The sequence below is a fragment of the Leucopleurus acutus genome, assembly GCF_964270905.1.
Source record: "Leucopleurus acutus genome assembly, chromosome: 19".
Lineage (NCBI taxonomy): Eukaryota > Metazoa > Chordata > Mammalia > Artiodactyla > Delphinidae > Leucopleurus > Leucopleurus acutus.
In genome coordinates, this window is record NC_139161.1 from 18,981,482 (window position 1) to 18,994,752 (window position 13,271).

Here is a 13,271-nt window from a genome sequence, read left to right on the forward strand (position 1 = left end):
CTTCCTATTATCCCCAAATCCTTACCGTCTAGAGCAGAAACGGCCCTGAGAAGTCTTCTGATTCCACCCCAGAGAAGGGCAGTCACTCCCCCAAAGTGGGCACAGTTAGTAGAACTGCAAGTAGAACCCAGGTCTCCAGAACCCAGCCTAGACTTGTTTCCACTATACTAGGCTTCTTTTAATGTCAACATTTGTGTCATTTAACTTCAGTCCCTCGCAGTTGCCCTCGATTCCTGTGTCCTTCGACTCCATCATTCCCCAGGAGCTCATTTGTAGCTTTTATTGCTTGAAATGGCTCTGCTTCAATTATTCAGAGCTGCCGTATTTGAGCACAGCCACCTCTTTCTCACCTCTCCCACGTCCTCACCTTTCTAGCCTCAAGTCCCTGGACCCCCTTTGGTCTTATCTGACTCCTTCCCCAGCCTAGACTACTCAATTCCGTCCCCTTGCCTGCCTACCTGCTGCTCAGTTTCCAAACCAGAGTCGTTGATCCCTGCCCACCTCCCCACCCCACCCCCATCTTCTTTTTTTCACGCCTGGGCCCAGGAGTATTACTGAAAAAGAAAAAGAAAAAAAATTCACCGGAACCTGCTGACTGAACCCCAGATTCCCTGACTGACCTCATTGCTGGGCAATCAGTGCAGCCCAGTGATGTTTTGTCTTTTATTGGCTCCCTGTCACATCCCTCAAGGTAACTCTTCAAACTTTTCCACACTCTTCATGCCATTCCACCTGTTCCCATCTCCTCCATCTCTGCAGAATGCCCTTCCCTTCTATTTCTATGAGACTGAGGCCATGCATGTGAACCTCTTAATCTTTCCTCTCTGTCATCACACTGGATTCATCTCTCAAAAATTTCTCTCACTTTTACTCCTTCCTTTTGGACTCGAAGAAGTATCACTCTTCCTTTACAAGGGCAACCCTTTGGCAGCTGATTGCCTCTCCTTTCCAGTTTCCTCCAGGACTTCTCTGTGTATCATATTCCCTCTTTCCCTTTCCCCCGGCTCCTCTCGTCTACAAACATGCTGACGTCATCCCTACTGGAAAATATGTAGTTCCCTTGACTCTACCACCCTCTCAATTTCCTGTCTGATCTCTAACATCTCCCCCACCGAAGTCCATCCTACACTGTGTACAGTTCCTGGTCCACAGAAGTGCCCAACAAATATTTGCTGAATGAATGAATGAATGAACCATTTAATAGATAATGTTCTCTTGGGATTTCCCTGGTGGTCCAGTGGTTGGGACTTTGCCTTCCAGTGCAGGGGGTGCCGGTTCGATCCCTGGTTGGGGAGCTAAGATCCCACGTGCCTCGTGGCCAAAAAACCAAAACATAAAACAGAAGCAGTATTGTGACAAATTCAATAAACTTTAAAAATGGTCCACATCAAAAAAAAAAAAAGTTCTCTCAAAGGGTACCATCTCCTTCGCTTCCATGGCACTGCTTTATCCTTGTTCTGCTATCTCTTTGATCTTTCCCTTTGTCTTCTTCTGTCCTCATTGTTTACATGTGGTGTTTCCTAAAGGACCTTAGCCTTCTTCAGTACACCTTCTCTCCAGGAACTCTCATCCCTTTCATGGCTTCACATGGCTTTTCTGTGCAGGGGACTCCTAACCCTATATTTCTAGCTCCAGCCCTTTTCTACCACTAGCAGCACCACCACCACTCCCATTTCTAACTCTCTACGGAACATAACAGCTTGTTCCATTGTTATTCATATTATACACCATTTTCTTCAGGCCAGCTTCTCCTTCTAATGGCACCCAGGTTCAAAGCCAGAGTCAGCTCTAACCTCTCCTCTACTTCACCTTCATATCCAAATCCCTCCCCTATTTTTAATAACCTTTCCTAATTTTTATTTTTTTAATTGCTTTTTTTCTGCTCACTTTTTTGTTTAATTAATTAATTAATATTTTATTTTTGGCTGCGTTGGGTCTTTGTTGCCACGCACGGGCTTTCTCTAGTTGCGGCAACCGGGGGCTACTCTTTGTTGCGGTGCACTGGCTTCTCATTGAGGTGGCTTCTCTTACTGCGGAGCACAGGCTCTAGGTGCATGGGCTTCAGTAGTTGTGGCACGCGGGCTCTAGAGTGCAGGCTCAGTAGTCGTGGCTCACGAGCTTAGTTGCTCCACGGCATGTGGGATCTTCCTGGACCAGGGCTCGAACCCGTGTCCCCCGCATTGGCAGGCGTATTCTTAACCACTGTGCCAACAGGGAAGTTCCCTACTTTTTAATTTTTTTCCATTTCCCCATTCACCACTCCTTTGGTCCATGCCCTTGTTCTCTCAAACCTGGATTATTGCAATAATTTTCTAACTCACCTCCCTTTCGACTCTCTCCCATAGGGGAATGTACTCCATCTAAGGCCTAGTCAGGTGCCAACTCCACAATCACCCTCCTGTGATCTCACCTCCTGTGACTGCACCTTAGCTCAATGGGCCCCTCCTTCCTTTGCACTCAGAAAACATTTGGCTTGCATCCCTTGCATGACTCTCATCACACACTCCACTGTTTTTGTTTTTTTTTGTTGTTTGTTTGTTGTTGTTTTTTTGCTGTATGCGGGCCTCTCACTGTTGTGGCCTCTCCCGTTGCGGAGCACAGGCTCTGGACGCGCAGGCTCAGCGGCCATGGCTCACAGGCCTAGCCGCTCCGCGGCATGTGGGATCTTCCCAGACCGGGGTACGAACCCGTGTCCCCTGCATCGGCAGGCGGACTCTCAACCACTGCGCCACCAGGGAAGCCCTCCACTGTTTTTATTTGTGTACATGTCGGCTCCTCTACTAGATGAAAGCCACTGAAAGCAGAAGCCAAGCCTTATCTAACTTATCTTCCCAACACAAAATGCCATATACAGTGTCTTACACCAACATGCCTTTGATGTATATTAGTAAAATGTATGAAGGCAAATATGGGTCAAAAAGAGCATAGATATATCCTTGGAGAAGACAGATGCATTCATGGAAATAGAGCAAAGGTTTCTCTCTGGTGAAAACTCTAAATGTCCTAGGGAATAGGTATGTCTCTAGAGAGCCAGATGTGTCCTGAGAGGAGAAGTGTGTCTCAGAGAATAAACAGATATGTTCTAGAAGCATATAGGTATATATCTGTGGAACAGACAGGCATGTCCCAGGAAGTGGATATGCATGTACTCAGGGAGGCTTACATTTCAACAAGGAGAGAAGGAGAGTTCCTAAAGAGGTGCCAGGTGCCACAAGGAATAAACAGGTGTCTTTTTGAAGAACCAAGTTATGCTCTAGACATTTTTGATGACCTGGCAGGTTTGTCCCATGGAGAACTGGAGGTGAAGTTTCCATGGGGAGAACTGGGCCTCACCATCCAGGGAACATATAGGAGTGTCCATATACAGAAATGTGGATAGCTAGGTATGTCCCTAAGAAGTGGGAAAGGGAGCATAAGTATGGCTCAAGAAGCTAACAGAAGCATCCAGTGAAGAACTAGTGGTTGCTATGGGGATGACAGGTCTCTGATCACAGGGTTCAGTTTTGAGCTTCTTCCAGGCCACGTCCATCTTCTGGTTGTTAGCTTTAGTGGACACCAGGGGGCAGTGTGTGGCCAGGCTGCAGGCCACACCCACCCAGGGTCCAGGACAATGTAGGATGAGGGCCAAGGACCTGGAGGAGAAGTCCTGTGGTGAGTCTAGTATAGGAAGCCCCCACTGCCTTTGCCCTCAATCCTGAGGTCCTTAGGGATGGACTCCTGTTGGTCAGATCAGAGCTCCTATTCCCAGGCCCTGGGAGGAAACTGAGGCATCAGGAAAGGGAAAATTCAGGGCTCCCGGGTGGCACCCCCTTCCTTCTTACAGGAGCCATGGCAAAGTGTCCTCCCTCATCCCACCCCCCTCACCTCCCCGGCTGCTCTCCAGACAGGAAGGGAGTCTCTTCCTGCACGTTTCCTGGAGCTGGGTTTGGATAGACGCAGGAAAGGCCTGGCCTTGAGAGAAGGAAGTATATGGGTGTGGCCTTCGGGTAGGGGAAGGGGGGGGGCAGGTAAGTGAACAAAACAGTGGGCCTATCCAGATTCTTCCAGCTCTGCTGCTCAGAACAGAGGGCCTGTGGGAATGGCAGAGACTCTGGGAAGGACACAGGCCCCACTGGGATAGGGAGGGGAACAGTGTACAAAAAAAACCAGTTTTATTTTGAAGATTACAGAACTTGAGCCTTGACCCCACCCAGCTTCCATTTCCACCGATCTAAGGATCTGCAGTTGGGGTAGGAGTGAGAGAAGGAAGTAGGGAGGGGAGGGGAGAGACCTGCAGAGGAAAGGAGTAAGATGGCGGCTGAAGAGCTCACGCCACCCTAGGTCTGGGCTTCACTGTCTTTACTCCTCCACACCACAAGGGTGACGAGAAAGGGGATGAGGCAGATGGGGGCTATGATCATGGCCAGGAGCACATCCTCTGGGGGGTCTGAGAAGGGGGGCTGCCCCAGGGAGCAGTTGGCAAAGTGGATCTGGTGAGTCTCAAAGATGATCTGTTCTGCCCAGGGATTGGGGAAGCCCAGGCCAAACTCTTCTGCATTCCTTTCCAAGCAGTCTCGAAGGATGCTGTAAGGCCTGGGGACAGGAGAGGACTAGAGTGAGGGAAGGGTTGGGCCCAAAAAGAGGACTGTCCCACACTTACTCAAGGCCCACAAGGAGCAAGCCCTAGCCCTGGCCCAAGCCGCCCTCCAGCACTGCCCCTACCTGCTAATGAGTGCCCAGTCACACCAATCCTTTTCGATAGAGTCCATTTGAACCTTATAATGATCCCAGCAACGTAGGACATTTGTCTCATACTTCTCCTCCACTGTTTTCCCTGTGGGCAGAGATGCTGCACATTGACCACACCCCTACGCCACCCTCCAAGCCCTCTGGTCCAGGCACTTCCATTGAGGAACCACTGTTCCTGTCTTCAAATATGGGAACTACCCGGAGAGCCTCAGAAGCCTTCCTAAGCAAGACAGTCCTGGCTGAGCAGAGAGTCTCAGCTCAGGAAAAATTTAATGTCTTCCATGTGCCCAGCACTACCCCGCCTGGCAAGAACTTCCACATACACTTTTTCTGGGATCTTCTAATCCACCTGTGAGGTGGGCCAGCTCAGAGCCGGCTGGAGGCTTTGTGGGATGAGAGGTAGACCACAAGGAACCCCAAGAGAGAACAGAGCAGAACTTAGGGGCACCAACTGGGTTTGGGGCCTGGCTTGTGAGAAAGGGACACTCCCCACAGACCTCTCTTCTCCTTGCCCTGGGCCACCCTCCCACAGCTGCTGGGTACTCACCTTCTGACTTTAAGACGTCTGGGGTGGGAAGAAGTTGAGCCAGGGACTCCTGGGGCTTCAGGACGGCTGTGGGCAGAAAAGGGGCAGGGAGACGGGATGCTGGGGATCTGGAGCCTGGAGGAAGGGGTGTGTGGGTTGGGGGCTGAGACCCCTGGAAGTCAGGGCTACCCTCAGAAAAACAAGAGAAGCAATCCAGGCCCCCACGGGATGCCTCAGTGCCCAGAAGAGAGGGGCTGCACCAATTCATTCCCACTCACATCCAAACCCCTCCCTCCTCGCCAGCTCCAGACGTCCCAAGACCTCTCTGTGGGACCCGGGCACGCCAGCTTTTCCCCAGTGGGAAGCAGCTCGCGCTGCGCCCTCACCGTGGTGGGGCCAGGGACCGTCCAAAGAGCAGCGCTGTCCGCATCCGCACCCCGGGGCCCGTTCCGGTCTTGGCCGTCCAGCCCGTCTCCCCTCCAGGGCCTCCCGCGCCTCCCGCCCGGGCCTCGGGGCGCTGCGCTTACCGCCCAGCAGCAGGAGGAGGCGGAGCGCTGCCGGTCGCCCGGCGCCGGTCGCGGGGAGCCGCGGGCCGCCGGCAGCGCGCTCCGCCCGGAGCGAGGCCATCGCGCGGCGAACAGGCGAGGAGGAGCGGCGGCGCTGAGCCGGTCCCGGGCGGGGGCGCCTATATCCCCGTCCCAAGCCGCAGGAAGCCGCGCCGCTTCCTCGCAGGGGCTGGGACGGCTGCGGCCACGTGGGGGGCGGGGGCGACGCCCGGGGCCGGCGGGCTGGAGGGGGAGTCGCTGCCCCACCCGGCCCTGGCGCCCGCCGCTCCCTCCGCCTGGCCGACGTTGGCTCACCCTTTCTGCTAGCTCACCCTGCGGGGCTGGACAGCTCCCCTCGTAACCCCAGAACCGGCATCCATTTCCTGGGCTCGGCTGCGTGGCGCCCAGGACTCGTCGGGGTCTCTGAGCCTCCACTCCCCGGACTCTAGCAACCCCTTCCCTTCCTCCGCGAGGCGGCGGGGGCGTGGGGGGGGGGGCGGGTAGCGAAAAGAGGGAGGGGTTTGGGAGCTCAGAGGGCCTCTGAACGCTGCCGTTTCTGAGGCTGGGGGTTGGGGCTGTCCGGGGCCGTGGGGGAAGGGGCCCGTGGAGCTCGGCTCAGAGTTCCCTTTCCTTGGGAACACCCACTGATGTCAGCCCGCCTGCCAAAATCGAGGAGGAGGAGGAGAAGAGGGAGCCAGACCTTCAGAGTCTGGAGAAGGCCTGGGGATAGAGGTAGAGGGGAAAGCAAAGTCCGAATACCTTGCCTTCGAGGCACCCCCTGGGGCCTAGACCCACGAACCAGATTGAGTGCAGTGGCAAAAGTAAGACTGCTCCATTCCCAAGAAGAAGGTGGCCACAACTCCTCAGGGCCAAGGTTGTGAAAAGGGAAGGTTTAGAACCTACAATGTGTGACTTCATTCATGAGGTGGGTACATTATTTACAGAGGAAGACGCTAAAGCCCAGGGGAAAGTGCCCAGGACTTGAGCTCAGAAGCTCTGAGTCCTAATTCCGTCTTCCCATTTTCCAGCTATATAGCCTGGAATGACCTCAGTTACCTTCATGAATTCTCAGATTCCTCCCATGTGAAACAGGGACGTTACCCTCCTCACTAATCTGTAGTGAGAGTGACACTTGTGAACGGGCACTGCACTCACTTAGGCAGATGCTAGTTTCCTTTCCTCCTTTCCTAAGGACTTGCCTAAAGCCACACAGCTGAGAAACAGCAAGGCTGAGCATGGGGCCCCAGCGGCCCTGACTTCTGCCACACCACAGCTGTCTCTGTGTCCTGAGCCAGAGTTTTGTAGGCCTGAAGCAGCCGAGGAGCCCAGGAGCTGATTTGGCCATGACGTTCAACTCCAGACACAGCTGTCAGCACCGAACTTTCCTAAATTACTCCCAGACACTGACCCTTGGACTCAGCTGCTGCTGTTGTCCCAGTTTACTGATTCCTTCCCACCACAAATTACCTTGCACCATCTCTCTTCAAATCTTCATCTCGGGGTCCTAGGCTCTTAAATCATGGCCACTGATAACCTGTTGTTCTTCCATAGCTAGGATCAAGAGGTTGCTTTAGCAAGGCATCCAGAGGGAGAAGGGAATTGGCCCACTTGGCATGAACCCCCAAGCCTTCCTGGTGAGGGTCATCTTCTGCAAGGGGCAGAAAAGAGCCAGGCTGCCTTGGAGTCACTTCAGGCCAGGGACAAACTCCGTTCCTTCCCTCCCACCTGTGATTGCCCTTTTCAAGAAGGAAACATGGGGGCTTCCCTGGTGGCTCAGTGGTTGAGGGTCCGCCTGCCGAGGCAGGGGACGCGGGTTTGTGCCCCGGTCCGGGAGGATCCCATATGCTGCGGAGCGGCTGGGCCCGTGAGCCATGGCCGCTGAGCCTGCGCGTCCGGAGCCTGTGCTCCGCAACGGGAGAGGCCACAACAGTGAGAGGCCCGCGTACCGCAAAAAAAAAAAAAGAAGGAAACATGGTCAAGAGGGAGATTTCTAGGTGAGAAGATGGGAGGAGGAAGCAAGGAGGGGCAGAAAGCAAAATCAGCCATTTCCACTGGCCAGAGGCACCTGAGCCCACTGTGGGTAAAGACTAGGGTTGGGATCAAGATTAAAGTTGACAAAAACAAATGCTGGGTTTTAAATAAGGCAGTATGGTATAATGGATAAAAACAAACAAACATTGGTTAGTTTTCTGAAGGCAGGTTTTGCCTCTGTCTTGCTGTGTAACCTTAGGTAGGCCATTTCACATCTTTGGAGCTCAACATTTTCATATATAAAATATATATTTGGAGCTCAACATTTTCATATATAAAATATATATTTTATATATAAAATATATAAAACATTTCATATATAAAATAGAATTTTATATATATATAATTATATATTTTCATATATAAAAAGCAAAAGGGAAAATACAAGTGACTTGGTAGAAAGCGGTATTTTAGCCTAGAGTTGGAGTTAAGCTTGCATCATGATGTAATGATGCAAAGGAGCGCTTGTTGTAATCCTCCCTGAACTTGGGAGTTCAAACCTGTTGGAGAATCTGTAAATTTCCTCCCCTCCTGATTTTCCTCTTCTCACTTTTCCTAGCCAGTTGGATGTTTGGCTGTTTTCATTTGACCCCTGGGGGCATCCTGGTAACTGCGGGTCTGCTGCTATGGAGGTCCTTTGGGACTGAACGGGGACTAGAGACCTCACCTTTTCCAAGTTGCCATAGGAAATAGTCCCATGATCTGCAGCAAGGGGCCAGAGAAGGGCTTCATTAGGGACAGGGGCTGGCTCTTTCATGGGAAGTCGTATTTTCCACCCCTGCGGGCCGTTACCTTTCCTTTCTGAGCCTGTTTCTGCTTTAAAATATATACTTTTTGCTCTAAAGACATACTTTTTAATTGCAAGTAATACGTAAGTATATACTCATTGCAGAATACTTAAACACAGAAAACGTTATAACCCCATTCCTTTCTCACCTCCCCCAGGTATTTTGGACCTAAAAAAAGCATAAATGGGAATTAATATCCTTGTTCAGCGACTTTTTAAAAATTAGTAATGTCTTGGGTCATCTTTCCATGATACCATATACAGATGTGCCTCTTTCCTTTTAGCTGCAGTGTAGTATTGTCTTCAGTCTTTTTTCCTTATATCTAGTAGCGTCTAGGCTTTGAGTTTCCTACACAATCCCTTATTCCTCTGTCCTTAGCCCACTCCCACCCCCAGGGCTTGGGAAGAGAGGGATCTGGTTCTGATCCAGCTGGACATTGACCTGAGATTTCTGGCCTCAACCTATATTGACTTCTCCTGGGCAGGGATCTTACTGCCATGTAAATTTCCCTTCTTATTAGGGGCCAAAGGTCATCCTGCCTGGAGCAGGGGGAGAGGTAACTTGATCCTAAGGAGGAGTGCCACTTCGAATCCTCAGCCTTCCCCCTATGCACACAGACAAGTCCAGAACAACATAGGGGGAGTCAGAAGCACTGGGGGCCTCCTACACAATGAAATTACATGCAGAGCATCCAGGAATTAGCTTTTCTACTGCATAGAGACAATCATACATGCTGGCCTCTTCCCCAGCTGTCTGCAAAATAAAGAGCAGAGCGCAGGAGAAGGTGTGGGGGAGAGCCAGGGTCAGGGAAGCCCGAAGTTCTGGCTGGGGGCAGCTAATCTTTCCAATCTGGAGAGAGGAGACAGGCTTCTTCAGAGGGCAGGGAGGCAGCAGGGAGAACCAGAAGAGCTACAGCCAGGGAGCCAGCTGGCTAAGGGAGGGAAGACAAAGGGGTAGGGACACAACTACTCCGTCTCTCCCCAGCCTCCTCATCTCCAGGGTGCTGGCGTGAGGAGCCTGACCACCTCTCACAGGGAAGAATGGTTATTGGAGAAAACACTGGCTCTCTTATAATATCTATAAGTTATATGTAAAAAGCAGAGAAAATTGTCAAGCCATGTTCCTCATCAACTGCTGGGGACTTAATAGTAGCTACATTTATTGAACAATTACTATGTGCTGCAGAGTGTGTTCCCTGACACATATGCTGAGTGATTTCCAAGCATTTCTTAAAACTTCACCACCATAACATCAGAATTATCTTGTCCATGGGTGAAATGGGGAAAACAGGAGTGATTTTCTCAAGGTCCCAGAGGAAGTAATTGGCAAAGCCAGGATATGAACCCAGGACCGTTTGATGCTAAGCTTCAGGTCTTAACCATTAGATTTATCACCTCCCTCTCACTCCAGATCAGAATATTGATTCTTTACTGAGTCTTGAAGGGAGGGGAGAAGGGTAGAGAGTTTCTTCTAGGACCAGATGGGCCCCTCCAGAAATAAGAAGATCCTGTTTCACCCAACTCTGTACGCACAACCTCCTCCCTGCTTCCTTCCCTGACCAAGGCTGGACCATGACATCACATGGTGGAGGCTGTTTTTCTGAAAAGAACCCAGGCCAGATTTATAAGAATGACGTCCAGACAGTGTGACTGAAGAGGACCATGGCCAAGAGACCACAGCACACACCCAGCAGTGCTGAGAACACTGCTGGTCCCTCGGCACCTGGGGCTGACTCATGGTTGCTGTCAGGACCCAATGCCAGATGCCAGGATTGCTTTCACCCTTCTTCCATTCCTTAGGACTGTCCTCTGAAACCATCCCCAGGAATCCTTCTACCCCTCCCCAGCACCCCAGAAGTCTAGGTGTTGTGTAACATGGGGATGCCCTGAGGGAGCCAAGCAGTGTGCTCAGTGCTTCATACAAATTGTTTCACTTAAAAATCACAACTCAGGGAATTCCCTGGTGGTCCAGTGGTTAAGGCTACACGTCTCCACTGCAGGGGGCATGGGTCCGATCCCTGGTTGGGGAGCTAAGATCCCACATGCCTTGTGGCGTGGCCAAAACAACAAAAACTACCATCACCACACCATCAGAAAAACCCTCACAACTCCATTATAGTAGGTACCATAGCAACCCACTTTACAAAGGAGGAAACTGAGGCTAAGAAAGGTTAACACCTGATGGAAGTCAACCTGCTATCCAACCTGTAGACAGAAGGTCACTTATGTGACCTTGTGCAAGTTACTTAACCCCTTTGAGCTTGCCTGTTTTCTTACCTGCAGAAATGGGGTTACTAGCATGTATCTCACTGAGCAGTAGCGATGAAGCGTGTTACAGCATTTGGCCCGATGTCTGGCACTGGGAAGCATGCAATAAATGGTAGTTACTATCATAACGTGTACCACATATAGTTATGCAACTCTGTTTCCAAGATATTCTGGGATCCTTCCCATTTCATAATTTTGGTTGTTTTCATTACACAACACTCTTTATTGAAAAGAGTACAGGCTTTGGAGTCAGATAGTCCTAGCCTGGGTTTGAATTCCAGCCCTCCTACTTACCAGTCACGTGGCCATGGCCAATGTTGTCAGTCTCCCTGAGCCTCAGTGTTCTTCTCTGTAAAACAGGGATAAAAGCACCTACCCCCAGGCATCTTGCAAGGATTGTACGAGATGATGTAGGTTCACCCACAATCCAATAGCTAATGAATATGTGAATGCTAAAAGCAATTTGTTAAATGTATAAAGAAATGTGATTTATTTTTGGTTCTTTCCATACAATGTCGTGCATGGAATCTGTAGATTATGTGTTATACTTTTCTTTCTCCAAAAGAGTTTCCACAGCCTTGTATCCAATCCTAGCTGCAGTGGGGTGCAAAGGGCCATAGTATCAGCAGCATGGGACCCTGCAGATAAGCCAGGGAAGAAAGAAGGGGGTGTCACAGAACCAAGGGGAACTCCCCTTTCCTGTCTGGCTAGGATTTGTTTGTCTTTCACACAGGCTGTGCCCTGCTGATATGGGGGTCTGTCCAGTGTCCAGCTTTGATTGGCATCTCTAGTACAGAGGAAGTAAGGAGCCCCTTGTCTATTAGGAACTGTTTTCCTCTGAACTTGCAGAGGAGAGTCCCAAACACATTTCTCTTCCTGGCACCACCAGTGAAAGGAAAAAACCATGGAGAAAATCCAGACTTGTGATTCAGAGCTAGAAGACCTCAGAGAATAGAGGAGGTAGAGTGGAATGGTTTAGAGGGTAGGTTTGGAGTCAGAATGTTGGGGCCCAAATCCTGGCCCCACCATTTACCAGCTGGCTGACCTTGGCCAAGTTCCAGAATCTCTTTAAGCCCTGGTTCCCTCAGTTGTAAAGTGAGTGTAAGAATATTGCTGACTTCATATGGAACGAGATGACCTACTGTAAAGCACTTAGCACAATGCCAGGCACATACTGAGTGGTCAGTATTTGAAGGCTGTTATTGTCTTTCGACTTCTGCAGTTTTACAGTTGAGGGCCCTGATGGCCAGGAAGGAAGCACAGCTCATTAGCTGTCCACCCGATCAGAGCTACTTCCCAGGCAGCGCCGTGCCAAGAGCGTGTCCCGTGGGATCAAGGCCCTGCATTCACTGTGCCAAGAGAGTGAGAATGGGCAGCACCACCCTAGCTGTGGCGTTGGAGCTTTCCCAGTATGTGCAAAGCAAGGCCTGAATCCCACCAAATAATCCCCCAAAGTAATTCTCCTTCCTGCTGGAATTATTTATTTTGTAATTAACAAAAGCTAAGGAGGCCCTTTCTAATATTTTGGCTTGGAGGTTCAGAGTTTACACTTCTGAGAGCCCTGGACAAGGGTTTATTGTGGGCCTGTTCTTACTTGCTGAATTGAATGCATTATTATGATCCCTAAGCAACTAGGGGTCAGGAGATAAGTACCTGAGGCGGAAAGCTGGGTTTTTGAGATTAGAAGACAAAATGTCCGGGAGTGGAGAGGCTTCAAAAATCGAGCCATGTTTCCAGGCTCAGTAATGTCCAGACCTCAACTTGCTCTGGAGCTGCCTTTGCTCTAAGCGTTCAGGGAGGGGTCTGGCACCTCAGCTGGTCCCGTCAAGGCCTGGGCAGCAGCTTGTTTCTGGTGACCTTCATGCGGGCTTTGAGGCTGTGCTTTGCTTTGTTTGCTTGTTTGTTTCTCCGCAGCAGGGTGGCCTTTCCCTGCTTCTGGGTGGGAAATGGGGGAGGAGGGAAGATGGGTTGCTCCCATCTCTACAGCTGTGTTTACATTTCCCTGTCAGGGACTGTCTGGGGCCCAACGGTTCCTCAATCCTCTGTGTCCCTTCAGAGAAAAGCTATTTGATATCCCTGTGGGCTTTACAAGGGAGGGGCAGAATGAGCAGAGGGGTTACCGTGGAAGGGAGGAAAGTTGGAAGGGAGGAAGGAACAGTACAGAAAGCCCTGTTTGAATTCTGGGAAGCCTCAGCTCCCTCCCTTTCTACTAGTGGCCTGAAGACCAGCAGGGGACAAAAGGACACTTAGAACTTGCCTGCCCCAGAAGAAACAGAACACGTGACATGTCATTTCTAATCACCGGGTGGAACAAAATCTTGCTTGTGATGGGGTTGTGAGTGCACAGAGCAGAACAGTCTTCCCTGAGGCTTCTTTGGGGCCAGTG

At 50.8% G+C, this 13,271-nt stretch overlaps 1 protein-coding gene across 1 annotated transcript; it reads right to left on the reverse strand.

Moving 5' to 3' along the window:
* Window positions 1–4,134: 4,134 nt before the first annotated feature.
* On the reverse strand, window positions 4,135–5,943 carry RAMP2 (receptor activity modifying protein 2). The gene is made up of 4 exons (XM_082861527.1): window positions 5,782–5,943; window positions 5,276–5,341; window positions 4,702–4,813; window positions 4,135–4,572 (listed from the first exon to the last, which is right to left on the reverse strand). The coding sequence occupies exons 1-4, from the start codon at window positions 5,879–5,881 to the stop codon at window positions 4,317–4,319; spliced, it is 534 nt and encodes a 177-aa protein (XP_082717653.1). The 5' UTR covers window positions 5,882–5,943; the 3' UTR covers window positions 4,135–4,316.
* Between the last annotated feature and the right edge of the window lie 7,328 nt (window positions 5,944–13,271).

What these genes read in the sequence shown, in the direction of transcription:
- RAMP2 (XM_082861527.1), bottom strand. Translation starts at nt 5,881, where the DNA reads ATGGCCTCGCTCCGGGCGGAGCGCGCTGCCGGCGGCCCGCGGCTCCCC. An exon ending in CCTCCTCCTGCTGCTGGGCG is followed by an intron (nt 5,342 to 5,781) that starts GTAAGCGCAGCG and finishes TTCTGCCCACAG; the next exon opens with CCGTCCTGAAGCCCCAGGAG. An exon ending in AGACGTCTTAAAGTCAGAAG is followed by an intron (nt 4,814 to 5,275) that starts GTGAGTACCCAG and finishes CTCTGCCCACAG; the next exon opens with GGAAAACAGTGGAGGAGAAG.